Source organism: Panthera tigris, chromosome F2, assembly GCF_018350195.1.
Source record: "Panthera tigris isolate Pti1 chromosome F2, P.tigris_Pti1_mat1.1, whole genome shotgun sequence".
NCBI classification, from domain to species: domain Eukaryota; kingdom Metazoa; phylum Chordata; class Mammalia; order Carnivora; family Felidae; genus Panthera; species Panthera tigris.
This window is the reverse complement of record NC_056676.1, coordinates 43,901,900-43,918,586: the sequence shown is the minus strand read 5'-3', so window position 1 is coordinate 43,918,586 and position 16,687 is coordinate 43,901,900. Positions and strand designations below refer to the sequence as shown.

The following is a 16,687-nucleotide window of genomic DNA, read 5'->3' as shown; positions in this document are numbered from 1 at the left end:
CTGTATTCATTTCCGTTATTTTCTTTGTATCTTTCTGTTCCCATATATTTTCCTGAAGATAGAATTTGAGAGGATGAGGCACTTAGATATGGTGGCAAGACTTGGGTTAATAGCTGTACATCCCAGTTGCCATTTTCCTTTTTATAAAGGGAGTGCAGAGTTCCTTTCCTATACTAGATTTTTAAGAGATTCCAATCTTGGAATATTGTTGGCATTTTTTATTTGAATATGTTTGAGAGGCAGCAAAGATCAATACCCAGAATTTAACCAGAATTGCAATTCATAACGCAGCTTATATCTACAAATGAGTAGCAGACAGGATTAAATGAAATATCCTCACCCGAAATGTTTTCAGTCTGAGAAAAGTTCTATTGAACTTTAATGAAGAAGGATTTTTCCAAAGGGTGTGTAGTGGTTCAGGTAGAAGAAATGTACTTAGAGCCCCTCAGAATAATCCCAGGTCTTCAATAAGTGCTAAATCCGGTTGCCCAACATTTGTTTTATATAATTTTATTCCTGGAAGATAGCACCGTGAAGTGTTTGGTGTTCAGATTTTTAGGAAGCTGCATACTGCATCTTCCATGTATGTCCATTGGAACCCTTTTCCCACATTTCCCTTGGAACATTCTCAGTTAATTTAGGGAAAAATACTGTAGATTTATCTTGATTTACAGAGTCAAATGTTGCTGGTGGGGTATACTGTATGCAATGCTGTGCTCTAAGGCTGCAAAAGTGTCAGAAATAACCACATCATATCGTTTGGACTTCAGATGATCCAACTCTCGTACTACCCAAAACCAGGTGGTAGATGAGTGAGACCTTGATGAGGCCATCAAAATGCTCTGGAATGTCACAAGACTTTTTTGTTTCTTTTGGGAGCTGAGCATGCCAGTGGGGGAGGGGCAGAGAATCTTATGCAGGCGCCACACCACCTGCCTGAAATCCAGTGCCTTGGGGCTCCCATCTCAGGAACTGCAAGATTGTGACCAGAGCAGCCTGACATTTCACCCACTGAACTACCGGGCACCCCTGAGGCTTTAATTGCTATGGTAACCATGGGTGGGTCAGATTCCCAGTTTCATTGAAAGGGGAATGGGTTTCTTTCAAGATAACATTACATAATTTTAGTTTATGTCTGGAATTTGATGTTATGGATACCATGTGAAGAGTAGCTGTTACCAACTAGTTTTACTGGTTCGTCAGTTACTCAGTATTTCTCAATTTGGGAGCACTACTGACATATTTCAACGGGATAATTCTTTGTTGTGGAGGGCTGAATACTGCAGGATATTTCTTATTCATGTTTCTTCCATATTGTGATGACACCCCCAAATGTTACCCCATGTTTTCAAAGTAGCATCTTCTGGTCAACAGCCACAGAGATATGAAAATCTAAAAATTTTTAATGTTTTTTTAATGTTTTATTTTTGAGAGTGAGTGGGGGAGGGGCAGAGAGTGAGGGAGACACAGGATCTGAAGCAGGCTCCAGGCTCTGAGCTGCCAGGACAGAGCCTGATGCAGGGCTCAAACTCATGAACTGTGAGATCATGACCTGAGCTGAAGTTGGACCCTTAACTGACTGAGACACCCAGGCGCCCCTGTAAATGTTCTTAAGTGCTCCTATCTTCACATCCAGAGACTGGTATCCCCAAGGTGGTTTAAAATGTTTGAAACCTGTCAGATAAGACTTGCTTGGTCAGACTACTGCTGGTCTCTAATGCCATTAGTCTGTTCCTTAGTTAAAAATGGTTGCCCTTGGTTAAGGAAGTCTGTGGTGCTTATTTTCTACTTGATAAATCTTGCCTTTCAAATTGAGCTTCCAGCTACTTGGGTTATTTTTGGATTATTTTTCCCTCCAGTTTGACCAGTTACAATTTAGTTAAGGGGTGTACTTAAAAGAATACATTGTTGCCAATACCAGGGTACCATGTCTTTGTAAAGATTCTGTTGCAGGACTTGTGGCTGCAGGCATTTTGGAGCGATGGCTTTTAGAAAATAATTGGTGATTTTTAGGGGCTTCTAGGTAGTGATAATATGCTCTAAGGTCATTCGGCTTTTGCCTTTTCTTTATATGTGCTTTTCGTGCACTCCTTGTTTTAAGCAAGAAAGGAATTTACAGTTCAGAGAAAACGAGCTTAAAGCTAGTAGATAAGAAACGTATCTCACCCATTCTGGCCTGGGACAGCTGTGATGAAGTGCCATTAAAATGCTGCCAGAATTGGAGAAAATACCACTGGTCAGGAAGATCTGGGAAGGTCTTAGTTGGCATTTTTAAATGTAATTTTCCGATTATAATCAAAGTAATGTGTTTGGCTAGGAAGCTCTCTTATGCAGGGGATTGTGGGAAATTCCAGCCAAATGGATTTATTCCATACTTGTACTGAGTTGTTACGTCTGGAGATAAAAATGTCCGAAAGAAGAGGTTGGTCATTGTGGAGTGTATTAATTGTAATCCGTGTGGTATGGTGGCAGGGGCAAAAGGTACGTAGAGAAGAAAACAAGGCTAGTGGCCATGAATGCAATGAGTTGGGCCTTCTGGAAGATCTGGTTCATGGAAAATTCTCTTTGCTTTGTTGCAAATCTTAACTTCCAGCTGCCCCTTAGATGTGTGCTCCCCCTGTGTGCAGAGGCATCTGGTTTCCTTCCCCTCCTTTTTCCAGGCCTACTCCAACATCCTCTCCAGTCTAGATGGGGTGCCTCTGAGTTACCATAGAACCTTTTTTTTATAGCATTAGTCACATTTGTTTCTCACTAAGATCCTAGAGGACAGAGACTCCGCATTTTCAACTCTGTTATCACTTAGGAGTTCAAACAGGGTGAATAATGACTTTAGGGTTTAAACATTGAATTCTCATTGATACGCTTGTGGCTTTCTAGGCCAGAATTTCATCTTTGTCTTCTTGTTTATAGTAGGTCTTGAACATCTTGTACATTTACTATAATTTACTATTCCTATCTCTTTGCTTCAAAAGGTAATTTAGGAGTAGGAATCTTCCAAAGTACTTTCCTCAGGGTAAGGTAAGCAAAGCATTCATTTGCTCAACATATACTTAAATTACCTTCTTTGTGTCAGATAATTCTAGGAGGCTGAAGAATAAAAACATAAGTAGTGTACATGTTAAGCCATTTAATCCTCTTGACAATCCATTGAAATAGTACCGTTAGTCCCATTTGACAGATGAAGAAAGCAAGGCCTGGAAAAGTCACACAAATAATGAAACCTGAATGCAAAACTTTTTAACACCTGAGACATGTACAAATAACAAAATAAGGAAAATAGGGAAGTATTTCAGATTCTAGGTAATCTTAAATATCTTGGATTAATATGTAAATGTGATAAATTGGTTGGAGACCTTTTTTTCTTATGAAGGCATTTTCCTTCCCAATATGAAGAAAGTTGAAAACCTTATGATGAAATGTATTCAATAGCTAAAAATGAAGTGGGGGGAGGTACAGTCTAGAGCCACTAGGGGGAGCAGGGACTCAACAAAAAGTGAAGTACAACTGTGCCAAGGAAGCAATGCCTGAACTAGAAGTGTATCTCAGAAGGTAAGGCCAACCCAAATCAATACTTCCTCATGAAAACCTGTTTTCAGGGTCAACTGGATGACTCAAATACAAATATAAAACTTAGGTTTGATACTTTGAACCACATAACTTTTATACTTAAATTCCAGTGATTTTCAGATAGGATTGAAGCTTAGATGTTCTCACTCTATCACACTGCCTTTTGGGAGGACATTCTGATGAAAACACTCATTTTAAAATATTTAAACAAGCATACTAAAGGTGTTTCATTTAAAAAGCATCATTTGGCCTCAAATACAGTAGCTTCCATGGGAAGGATGTCATGTTGGGGGTCTTCATTTCTTCATGAAGTTGTTACCTGTATTGTTTCCTGCTGCTCTAAGTGCTTTGAAAGACTTGATGTCTCCTTTGACCCTTATATTCCAACTTTCTTATTTTCTCAGGGATGTGAGATCATGCAATCATGACCAGAAACCAAGAGCCAGATGCTCAACAGACTGAGCCACCGGGTTCCCTGATTTATTTTTTCTTTTTAGTAGGCTTCACACCCAGTGGGAGCCCAATTCAGGGCTCCAACTTATGACCCTGAGATCAAGACTTGAGCTGAGATCAAGAGTCAGATGCTTAGCCTCATAAGCCACCCAGGCGCCCCTGGTACATTCCTTTTATTTTAAATTATTTTTATTTTTTTTAGTACATTCCTTTTAAATGGATAGTAGTTCTGAGGTATGGACTGTGCTACAATTTGACAGTTCTCTTTGTGATGATGATTAGGTTATTTCTAATTTGTAAATTCGAGTAACATTCTGTATAGGTTTCCTTGCCTGTATGTGCTAAAGTCCTCTAGTTAGATGCTGGTAAGTGCAGTTGCTAGAGTGCAGGGTTGTGGGCATTTTTAGTTTCACTAAAATGTCCATTTGCACGAGCATGCCCGTTTGCATTCTTGCTAGTGTACAAGAGCTCCATTTTTTACATCCTTGTCATACATACTAATTTTTGCCAAGCTGATTGTTTTAACTTGCATTTTCCTGATTGCCAGCAAGTTTAAATATTTTTTGAGAGAGAGGGAGAGTGTGTGGAGGAGGGGGGGAGACAGAATCCTAAGCAGGGTCCATGCAGCACAGAGCCTGAGGTGGGGCTTGATCCCACGACCCTGGGATCATGATCTGAGCTGAAATCCAGAGTCGGACCCTTAACCAACTGAGTCACCCAGGTGCCCCAAATACTTTTTTTCAAATGCATATTGACCATTTCCCATATACACATACCTTGTGTTTAAAGTTAAACTAGGAATATTTACACAGAATACCATCCTCTGAAGTGGTGAACTTTAATACTGTATATAAAAAAAAATCCCAACTTGTTAATACAAGTACATACGTTCTACGATTTTATGCATACATCCATATACATATATCAAGGTAAAAGTCCAATACAAAAAAATAGCTTTTCCTATGGCCAGTGTTCTACAGAATTCAGACTGCAAACTATTTTGTAGTCAAATGAGATTGCAACACACTAAGGCAGGACAAGGCAAAAGCAAATCAGGTCCACAGTATGTTACAGAATATCTTGCATAGCTTACTTGTTCTCACTTGATAATCGCATTTTAGGATTCTGAAGGATTTTTCTTTCTCAATAAATGTATACAAGTTAGTGTATACTTTTTGTCTTTGTTCTATAGCAGACCAGCTCTCTCAGTACTACTTATGTTTTACTTGACAACCTAGAAGTAACAACAGCCTGAGCTTTGGGGCTCTGAACTGCTTTCACTGTCAGCCTTGATATGATGTACAAACATGTAGAGCATTTCAAATCCTCATCTGTATCTCAGGCGATTTTCCAGGGCTTCCATCCTCTGTGTCATTTCTTCTAGTAAATCTCAAATTAAGGAAGAGGAATCTGAATTGCCTGTTTTTATTTACATTCAAATACAAACTTGATTTATCTACATAAAAATTTGTCCTGGAAAATAAAAATTTTTCCACTTCTGTTAAGTTTTTTTTTTTAATTTTTTTAAAGTTCATTCATTTTTAGAGAGCAACAGAGCATGAGTGGGGGAGGGGCAAAGAGAGAGGGAGACACAGAATCCGAAGCAGGCTCCAAGGCTCTAACTGACAGCACAGAGCCCAACATGGGGCTCAAACCCATGGACCGTGAGATCATGACCTGAGCCAATGTCAGATGCTTAATCAACTGAGCCACCCAGGTGCCCCTCTGTTAAGAATTTTTAAACTCTGACTTGAAGGTTTTCATTTAACACATGCTATCAACACTATAAATCTCTTTCAGGTTAAATGTTTCTTTAACATCAAAGCCAGAGAGTTCAGTTAAAATTCTTTCAGAAAAATGTTTAATTCTACTCACATCTGTGTGCTTGTAAAGTAGTTTGCCATAGCACACCTTTGGGAGCCAGAGTGATAATGTTGGGAATGTGAAGAGAAGGATGAGGCCTTAGTAAATAATGTCAGGAAAGAAAAGAGATTGGGGAGTTTTCACCCATGATGCCAGATACAGCAAAAAGGTAGCAGCCTTGAAGTCTTAAGACCTATGCTCTTTTTTTTTTTTTAATCTAATGTTTATTTTTGAGAGAGAGAATGTGAACAGGGGAGGGGCAGAGAGAGAAGGAGACACAGAAGCAGGCTCCAGGCTCTGAGCTGTCAGCACAGAGCCCGATGTGGGGCTCAACTCAAGCACAGCGAGATCATGACCTGAGCCAAAATGGACACTTAACCGACTGTGCCACCCAGGGGCCCCTATGCTCTTTTATATGTAACTTCCTTAGTCACTTCTGAAACACCCTCAGAAGTGGGGTGGGAAAAGGCAGAGGAGAGGGGCATTAGAACAAGCATTTGTCTTCAGGTAAGCTCCTTAATCCCCTCCACCCGTCCCCTTGGTGACAGAGTGAGAGCCTGGATTCATCACCCACGTTAACCACTGTCAGGTTGTTTTACTTGAGGGAGCATATTTCCAGCTTTCAGAAAGGGAATTGCTACATCTGTTCCTTATTATATCAACCCATTGGCACAGAGATAGTTCAGGATTCAGCCATTTCCCTATAGGCTAATTGATGCGTGTGGAGATAGACATCAGCCAGCTTTAGTAAGCTTACTGTAATTTGAAGTTCAGAGCAGCTGGCAGTATAAAAACACTGAATCCTCATTTCTCCATTATCTCAAAGCATTCCTTTTATTTGTAATAATTGGTTTAATGAATCATTGGACCCTGCTGTTCCCTTGATAGCATGTTTCATCTTAGAGTGCTGATATAAAAGATCTCTGCTGCCAAACAAACAAACAAAAAACCCTAGTCTTCTAGAAACTACACACTGACCAACTGTGGCTGCAGTATGGCTTGGGGCCAAAGGAAAGGTCTGGAGTTTAGATGGAGTTTGAAACCTCTTCAGTCCACATTCTTTGCCTGTACTTACTGTACCTTTGATGCACATCAGACCCAGTACATTTCCTTTTCCTCCCAGCAGAGAGGCAGTTAAATTTTCAGTCTGTTTTCTCTTTACTTTGCAGACTTTTACTTTCCTGGCAGACTGGCCTTCCTGCTAAACCCCTAGAACAGCAGATAGCAACTACGTGCTTGACCCTGGCCACGAAGCTTGGCTTGCCCTTGGCTCTCAAACACCTATCAGGTTGCTTAAGTAAAAAAGCCTTTCTGGGAGTTCACTACTCTTGACTTCATGGAAATAGTTTCATTTGATATACACCCACAAATAGTATTTGTGAAGTTTGGTTAAGATTCTTTGCATTGCACATAGAAGCATAATACTAGAAAAGGATATAGCGTTGTGTTAACTTTCTCACTTCTTCATTTGCAAGGTTCTGGAACATTATTAGGTTTTCACATTTGCACTGATCGTGTTTTTCTTCCAAAGGGCTTCCTGAGAAAGCACACGGAAAGTGTTCACTCACCTCTATAACCCACCAGGCTTCCCAGATGCATAATAATAGGACTGAATCAGCATACGGAAGAAACCAAAATGAAGGAACTGTTCAACTTTTTCCGCACAGCCAGATCCAGTAAATACCAGGAAAGGGCCGCGTACGCTTCCAACACTGCCTTTCGTGTGGACTGCAGGGAAGGCTGCCCCAGTTTCTTTTCAGTTAATTTTTTTTGAGTTCTCATTTTACTTAAGCTGTTCTCTTATCTTCTATCCTGGTTCCTCCTCCCTCCTTACTTCTCCTCCTCTCAGCTGAGATTGTTGGCAAGCTAAGAGGCTGGTCTCACGTTCCCTTCTAGTAATACTGTATTTGGAATTACCTGAAGATTTTGTTGAATGGAAAAGCTTTTGTGTGGACCGTGAAACACTGTCTTCTTCAAACAGATATCGGTGTTGCACTGCAAAATTAGAACAGGAAAGTAGGTCTCGGATATTTATGGTGACTGGCTCAGATTCTGTAAAGAGAAAGAAAACTGAAGTCAAACCTGCTTACCACGGTTGTGGTTCTAAGACAGCCATCAGCTGTCTCAGTAAGGTACTTGATGTTCCTAGCATGTAGTACACGGCTTTACTTTGGGGACGTACTGTGGCAAAAGACTCAGCAGAGAGGCTATTACCAAATAGGGCTTAAAGTGGAGAGTAAATGTTTCCTATCTGACCAAGGGAAAAAAGCCATAGTTAACGTAATTCAAATCTTACTCACTTTCACTCCTTTACAACTTTTGTCTGAGGGTGGAAGCATCCACCGAAGGTTCTAGAAACACTGCTTTTTAAAATTTACCTATTGGCTTTTTAGGATTTTACCTGTTGGCTGGTGGGCCTTCTTTGGCAGTTCCCCTGCTGGGGAGTCCTGACTTCCGTCGGAGTCTTCCAGAGCTGAGAGGAAAAAGATGACCAACAGGAGTGACAGCTGTCTGCATGCATGTGTGCTCTTTAGGAAACTGGTCCCAGACCAGCTCCTTACCTACCAGCTGTAACCCAGGGGATTTTGGTTTTATTTGGTGACGCCAGTTTCAAGAAGCAATTGGTTCCCAGGGTAATCCAAGATCACTCTGGGGGTGTTCTCTAGTAAGAGAAACCTGGACCCCTCAAGTGCATCTTCCTTAAGAATGCCTCCAAAAATGTCATGTCTACAAGGTGGGTGGGAAAGAAACTTAAAGTTGTCCAAGGACTAAGCTCTAGTGGCAAAGGCTCCACTGGACATTCCAGTTTGAACTAAACAGCCTAGAGGTGAAATCGAATCTACTCGCATCAGAAATTGGAAAGGCCTGGGGTGCCTGAGTGGCTCAGTCGGTTAAGCGTCCGACTTTGGCTCAGATCATGAACTCATGGTTCGTGGGTTCGAGCCCTGTGTCGGGCTCTGTGCTGACAGCTCAGAGCCTGGAGCCTGCTTCGGATTCTGTGTCTCCCTCTCTCTCTGCCCCTCCCCCACTCACACTCTTTTTCTCTCTCAAAAATAAACATCTAAAAAAATTTTTTAAAAAAAGAAGAAATTTGAAAGGCCTTCCCTCCCTGGGTCCCCCTTCATCTCGTTGTTCTTTCCTTTAGAGGAGTGAAACACATGATTTCGCTTGGGATTTTACTGGTGACTGAACCTGGGACATAAGTAGGGGAGCTGGGCAGAGCTGCTATAGAGAAGCTTCCTGGCCCAGGAGTGCAGTGGAGATAAGCAGAGGGAGCTCTTGGACATAACAGAATCTACATTCTGTAAATAGGAGTGCTCCGTGCAGGAAGGCATTCTTTAAATTTGAAATATGAATCCCTTTCCACTCCATCATAGGCATATCCTGAAATTGCGTATCAGCTCTCTGATGTGTATAATGGTTGTTTCTTAGTTAAATGATGATTTCTGTGGGGGTTTTCTGGGGATTAAATATACTGGTATGTCAAAAGATTTATCCTACTGCTCAGCACGCAGCAAGCACTCATCAATTCTAGCTGTTCCTTTTGTCCTCTCTCCCTCCGTTCCCCTTTTTGTGCTTAGTGTTTCCAGGCATTACTGGCCCTGAACACCAGGGAGGCACTTTTTTAAGCACTTTGAAGGAAGAGGTTGAGAATTTCTCATTCAGGGGTCCATGCCGTCCTGTGTGATGTGAGGACCTCTCTTATAGGTAAGCGATAGTACCTTCACATATGCCTTTCTTTAGTTTTTCACTTATCTCTCCCATCGTACTGAAGTCTTCGGCATAGAATAGATGCTTGTCCGTGGGCTCAGAGGCAATCTCTTGTAGTTCTTCCTCAATAGCTTTTCCTACCCCGACAGCATACATAGTTATACCTAAGTTGCAGAGCAAATTAAGAACAAGGGAGTTAGAGCTGTGCTCCCAGGGTCTGGAAGTTGTCTGTACGGCACCCAGAGCCAGGTGGGGATTAAGTGGTGCGACTTGAGGGGTCCATGTCCCCCTCCCTTTATTTCTCCACCATTTCTGTTTTGGCCCTACGGAAAACAAAGAGGGGTTTCCAAGAGGGAGGAAGGTGAAACCTCTGGGGGAAGTTGGGAGCTAGACCACCAACCTGTTGCTCAGCTCAGGGCAAGGTCATTTAACAAACCTGCAGCTTCTGCCTGAATTAGCCTTAGGGATAAAGTAGAAAAGAGCACTATCTTATGGCTTACTAAATGGGAATCTCTTCGGGGAGAATTCTAAGAAACAGGTCAATTTATGACCTTCTAACCTAGATTCTACTTCTCCAAGGTACAGGACAGGATCCTTAAAGGAGGGGTTGGGAGGGCGGGGCAGGGGAAGCTGCTCTCCACTCACATCTCTTGGAAGGACAAAGCCTTATGAGGCGTGCTAACCTGAAAAGGGAAATCTGCAGACCAGTGGAAATCCCCAAAGTGTGAAAGAAAGAACAAACCCAAGTACCAACCTTAGATTTCAACAGGGACATGAAATTGCTCCAAAAGCTTTTCTAAACAACAGAAATCACTAGACTGCCTTCCTCCATAAGTGCTTCCCTTGAAAGTAAAACATGGTAAGAACTTAAATTCTGCCTGATTTTCAACATTTTTTTAGCACTGATATCTTGCTCTGGCTAATTCATTAGGCTAGATTTTTTTTTTTTAATTTTAAATACACATAAAAATGGCTCTTTAAGCCAAGGGGAAAGAGTTATGTCTTGTTCTAAGTCTGTATAAGGTCAATAGGCGAGTTCAACATATTTGTCCAGGAGCCCAGTGACCTGATCAAACTCCCTAAAAAGGAGAACTACTATTTTAAGATTATATTAGCTATGCATAGGAATAATTAAAGTCATCAGAGGATGTCACTTCAGGTAAATCTTGTTGATTAAAAAGTTTTTTTAATGTTTATTTTATTTTATTTTTTTTTAATTTTTTTTTTCAACGTTTATTTATTTTTGAGACAGAGAGAGACAGAGCATGAATGGGGCAGGGGCAGAGAGAGAGGGAGACACAGAATCGGAAGCAGGCTCCAGGCTCTGAGCCATCAGCCCAGAGCCCGACGCGGGGCTCGAACTCATGGACCGCGAGATCGTGACCTGAGCTGAAGTCGGTCGCTTAACTGACTGCGCCACCCAGGCGCCCCTAATGTTTATTTTTGAGAGAGAGAGACATAGCGTGATCTGGGGAGGGGCAGAGAGAAAGGGAGACGCAGAATCTGAAGCAGGCTCCAGGCTCTGAGCTGTCAGCACAGAGCCCGATGCGGGGCTCAAACCCACGAACCATGAAATCAGGACCTGAGATGAAGTCTGATGCTTAACTGACTGAGCCACCTAGGCGCCCCATATCTTGTTGATTTTAGAACCAAATTTCACCTACCACTTACCTGTCTTTGGGTGATTTGTGGAAATTTAAGTAGGGGAAAGAGTAAGGTAGATGGGTCTTAATGGGACAAATAAGAGGGCTAACCACTGTCTTTGGAAACAAGATGCTTCCCCGTGTGCGCTTTAAAAATGCAGGGTAGGGGCGCCTGGGTGGCTCAGTCGGTTAAGTGTCCAACTTCGGCTCAGGTCATGATCTCATAGTTCGTGACTTCGAGCCCCACGTCGGGCTCTGTGCTGACAGTTCAGAGCCTGGAGCCTGTTTCAGATTCTGTGTCTCCCTCTCTCTCTGCCCCTCCCCTGCTCATGCTCTGTCTCTCTCTGTCTCAAAAATAAACATTAAAAAAAATTAAAAAAAAAAAGTAAAAATGCAGGGTAGAGGTGGGGCACCTGGGTCACGCAGCAGATTCAGCATCCAACTCTTGATCTCAGCTGGCGTCAGGATCTCACAGTTCGTGAGTTCGAGCCCTGCATCAGGCTCTGTGCTGATGGCACAGAGACTGTTTGGGATTTCGTCTCTCCTTTCTCTGCCCCTTCCCCCACTTGTTCTCTCTCTCAAAATAAAGAAATAAACTTAAAAAATGCAGGCTAGTGGGGTTCATGGGTTTGACATGAGCTCTAGCAAGCTAGTCTGGAAGCAGAAGAACTGTGTATGAGCAGCCAGTTTCACAGTCCACTCAGATGATTCAGAACAGGACACTTTTTGTGGCTACTATTCTATTGGGCTAGAGGAAAAGGAGTCAATGTTCTATTCTTGGACAACAGAAAGAGGAGGTACAATACCAATAAAATGGCCTCCTTCACAAAGCGTCGTTGAATGTCAGTGTGAGCCAGCCTTTCTGTGGGGAGGAATGGAGTTCACTAACGGGATTGCTACTACTTTCTCTCCTTGTTCATTGACTCAGATTAGTCACACACGTCCTATATGCCATGCCTGGTCAGGGAATGGCTCCATAAAGTCTTGGGCGAAGGCCTGGTCTGCACACCCTTTCCCCCCTTATAGGACTTGTTAAAGCAATGCACCCTCAACAAGTTCTTAAAGAAAGTGGCTTTCAAGCAAACTGCTGCAAAGTCTCAAGTTTCCTCATCTCCCCGAGGAATCCAGTCACTTCACCTTACGCTACCTCTCCCGACCATCCTAGCTTTCGGGTTTCCTTTTCGGAAGGCCGTATTCCTCTGCCATACTTCACATCTCTGCACAGCTCACGTGAGCTCAAGCCCCCGTCTCCCCCACCTTAGGCACTGTGCTCGTACGGCTGTGCTTGCCTGAATAAGAGCCTAGAGTGGTAATCTCTTCCAACGTTTTGATTTTCTCAGAAGCTAACTTTTGCCTCCTACAAACACAAGAGTGTTCGCTATCAGAAGGCTATTGTGCTTTCAGAGTTCACCTGAAGCACTGGTTTTAAAAAAAAAAAAAAGTATCAGCAAAAGTTCCTCCCACCAGGAATCTATTTTTACCGAACTCTTGAGGTGATTCTAAAGCCACCAGACCAGTGTTTGGAAACGGTCGTATATCTATCTGTGGTTAAACAGCACGTGCAGACTCGCTTCTCTCCCCTGGAGGTCACACACTGGGAAATCGCAGTTGGTGACTACTCAGGCGGGTTTGGTGTCTAGACTAACAGCACAGCCTGCAAGATGCCCGCCTCCCAAGTCCTGGACCCCCGCGGGCTCCCTTTACAGCCTCTAGGTGGCAGTGCAGCACAGGTGAATGAGCACTTGCCGCGAAGCCTCTCCCAGCGCTCAGAGGCTCTCACTCCTGTCACCCACCACCCTTTGACCACCCTGTGAGTTTAAGAAACCCGAACCTGAAGTGATGTAAGCCACACCTCCATCCCTTATTACCGTTGGCCTGGGCTTTACTGGCCCACTCTGAGACGTCATCCTGAGCCCGTCCGTCTGTGAACACGATGGCCACTCTGGGCACCCGTGCGGAGAGAGGTCTGGCCCCTTCTACTTGGGTAAAACTTCTCTCAAACATGTGTTTCAGGGCCAGCCCGGTCATAGAGCCCTTGCCCATGTATTTTATGTGGGCCACGGCTTTCTTCATGTCTTTGGCCGAGCTGAAGTTTCTCAGGGTAAACTCTGTGCGGACCTGCGTGGAATACTGGAGCAGTCCCACGCGAGCAGCTTTGGGGGAAATCGCCAAGGAATCTATAATGCCAGTGACAAACTGCTTCACAATCTCAAAATTCTCTTCTCCGAGGCTCTTGGATCCATCGATCACGAAGACCAGGTCAACTGGGCCTTCAGTGCATCCTGCAGGAAGGAGAGGAAAGGTGAGGTAGTTAAAGGGTCACATAGAAGAAAACTACGCTTCAGTTGGAGGCCGAGCCACTTTGGAGAACTACCTTTGTTCTTCAGATAATACACGGGGCAGGCGGAAGGTGTGGGAGTCAGGAGCCACGATAATTTTCACATTTGCCTTCCCATGTGGCTTGTTAAATTCATAAAAAGAGAGTTTTTCGTAAGCAAAATCACACAACAGAGGCACAAATCATCAGGGGAATCAGGTCCACACCGTGCTCTGGGTCACTGACAGCCAAGTCTGGCAGGGACTGTGTCTAGAGTATTGTAGGGCCTGACAGCTTCCAAAAGATTCCTATAACTTCCCTCCAGGAGGGTGACATCACCCCAGTGCTGGCATTCTGACAGACGACAGAGAAGGAAATCCTTAAATTCAGCTCAGCCATCATCTCTTCCAGGGAGTTTTCCCTAGGAACCCAGCTTGTATTACTCTCTCTCTGTGTACCCCTAATAACGGCTAATGTATCCAACGAAAATTGGCTTCTTGAGCACCTGCTTCACGCAAGGCAGCAGGCAGGATTGCAAGAGGGACCAGGGCAAAATCCCCCACATGAAAGTGCTTACAGTCCAGGGTAGTCGGTACAGTAGTCCACACGGCACACTAGCTACCCGAGGATGTGTCGATCTCTCTGGTCTGCAAGTTCCTCCTCTGGTCTCACTTCTGTACCCCCATACCTGGCACGCAGCAGTTGTTCAATAAGTGCTTGTTGGCAGATTAAATGAAAGAGGTGGTGCCCATTGGGGAGCACACCTACAAGTAGCCTCCTGACCTATTCAAGCTGAAAAATGAATCATGACTGTGAATTCTTGATCTATATGGAAGCTATTCAGGCAACTCAGATGGTTGGCAGGAAAGCTCTACGTGACTACTTAAGCAATCTGGCCGTGGACAGACTTTGTTATTTAGGGCCGCATAAAACAAATTTGCAGATCCTGAATGAATGATCTCATTTCAAACAGTCTACAGTATGCGACATAACATTCTCTTTTATATATCAAGCAGTTGTCTAATATTTGAAAGTAGAGCACAACAATATAAACAATATAAACACGGACACACAAAAGCTAAATTATTTCTGGGCATAGGCCCAAATAATATGCAGTGTGTGCGTGTGTGTGTGTGTGTGCGCGTGTGCGTGTTGGGGGATTGAGTTCTCCTTTCCCATTAAGTTCTTGTCCCTATTATTTAACTTATTGATTGCTTATTAGTAAAAGAAGAAAGGTCAGTTCAGAGCTTCATTTACATTCACAGCCTATTCTTGAATCGAAAGGAAGGAAGAAAAAAAGAAAGAAAAGAAAGGAAGGGAAGGAAAGGAAAGGGAAGGAAGGAAGGAAGAAAAAAGAAAGAAAGGAAGGAAGGAAGAAAGACTCTCAGGAGGCATGCACAGGGCTCTCTGGCAGATTGCAAAAAGACTGGAATAATTTTCCAGCAGTAGGTCTGTTTTCTCCCCTCCCCCACACACTCTTCTTAACGGAACAAAATCAGTACCTGCAGCCTCCATGCACAGAGGCACAGAAGGCTTCTCCAGGAAATAAGAACACTAGGTAGAGTGGAAGAGCACAAGGGCAAGAAGTGCTAGATTTTTGCTTTCAGACCTGGGAAGAATGATAGCTCCCTTGCTGGCTACTCGTTTGCAGGACGGTCACTCCAACTGCAGCTGAGCATTTTCTTTTGGTAGTTAAGTCACGGAGACTGCAATGGAGCTGTGATTTGCTTTCAGAACGTAATTTTCACAGAGTTCCAGAATTTCAGGGTTGGACAAGACCGTTAAAGTCACTCGTGCAGCCCTCCTGTTGCTTGCATCTTTACAATATCCCTACCCAGCAGCCAGTTCAGCCCGGACCTGAACACCTTTCCTGATGGAGAAGTCATCACTTCACCATTGAAGCCCCATCTCTGGACATCTCTGCGGTTGATGATTACAAGAGCTGCCACTTGTCAAGCAATTAGTATGTGCCAGCACTGGGCTAAGAACCTTCGAATACCTGATCTCATTGATTTCTCATGACATTTCTGTGAGGTATTATCCTCATATTATAGCTGAAGAAACGGACACTCAGAGAAGTTAAATAATTTGTCCAAGGTCACACGAGTACTAGGAATAGGGTCGAAGTCCAGGTTTGCCTGACTCAAAGCTCATGATCTTAACTAATTAATCACATGGCTTCCCTGAAAGTGTCTCTGTCCTGCTTCTGGGCTGTAGTTTCTCTTCACTGTTCTTTCTTTCCCTGGGGCTATGTTATAGGTCATGAATGAAGTCACTGTCACTTTGGCATTTGAACGGTACCTTAGGTCTTTTTCTATAAAGATCCGTCTCTTCCTTTATTTTTCACTTGACATCAAACTGAATGAACATTGTCACTGTGATGGTTTCTAAATCTTGCTTGTCACTATCCTTTTTCTTTAAATATGTTTTCCTAAAAAATAATACATATACTGGAACTGAAGTCAAACATTACAAAAGGGTATATGTCTATGTATATATGTATGTGTGTGTATATCTATATCTCTCTATATTTACATAATACAAATAGAAGTGGAATTGCCTTTAAAATATTGCCAGAGGCCCCTGGGTGGCTCAGTCAGTTAAGTGTCCGACTCTTGGTTTCAGCTCAGGTCATGATCTCACAGCTTTGTGGGCTCTGCACTAACAGTGTGGAGCCTTCTTGGGAGTCTCTCTCTCCCTCTCTCTCTGGCCCTCCCCAACTTGTACTGTCTAACTTTAAATTAAAATAAAATATTGCCCAACTGCCCTCCTAAATGTTGGTACCAATTCAGACACCCAGTTGATAACTTTACGACTGCCTATTACACTAGACCTTTGTCAACATAAGGACTCATCAACCTTTCTGATCTCTGTAATAGGTAAGAAAAAAAAAAGGTATCACAGCTTTAATCTATCACTATACATCAGCTCTTTTTTAAAAATGGTTTTTATGTTTTATGTTGTGTTTAGAAAGGTCTTCTCTATTCTGAGATCATAAAATAATTTTCTTAAGATTTTTTTTCTGCTACCTTGGAGGGGTTTTTTTGGTTTTTGTTTTATTGGTTTTTTGTTTGTTTGTTTTTTAATGTTTAAACTTTGCTCTATCTCTCTCTTCCTAAAATGCAATGCTCAG

The 16,687-nt window shown here is 42.9% G+C and overlaps 1 protein-coding gene across 2 annotated transcripts in view; it reads right to left on the bottom strand.

The window, feature by feature from the left end:
• Positions 1 to 4,724: 4,724 nt before the first annotated feature.
• Positions 4,725 to 16,687, bottom strand: part of MATN2 (matrilin 2) — a 135,278-nt gene continuing 123,315 nt past the window's right edge. Inside the window, exons 14-19 of one of the 2 annotated variants that reach the window (XM_042973260.1) lie at positions 13,106 to 13,519; positions 9,606 to 9,758; positions 8,285 to 8,356; positions 7,801 to 7,878; positions 7,322 to 7,420; positions 4,725 to 5,403 (exon numbers count right to left, since the gene is read on the bottom strand). In XM_042973260.1, the coding sequence (XP_042829194.1) occupies positions 5,348 to 5,403; positions 7,322 to 7,420; positions 7,801 to 7,878; positions 8,285 to 8,356; positions 9,606 to 9,758; positions 13,106 to 13,519 (872 nt within the window). In that variant the 3' untranslated portion in view covers positions 4,725 to 5,347. Of the gene's footprint in view, positions 5,404 to 7,321; positions 7,421 to 7,800; positions 7,936 to 8,284; positions 8,357 to 9,605; positions 9,759 to 13,105; positions 13,520 to 16,687 lie in introns of both variants that reach the window. The other variant, XM_042973259.1, reaches the window with a different exon arrangement.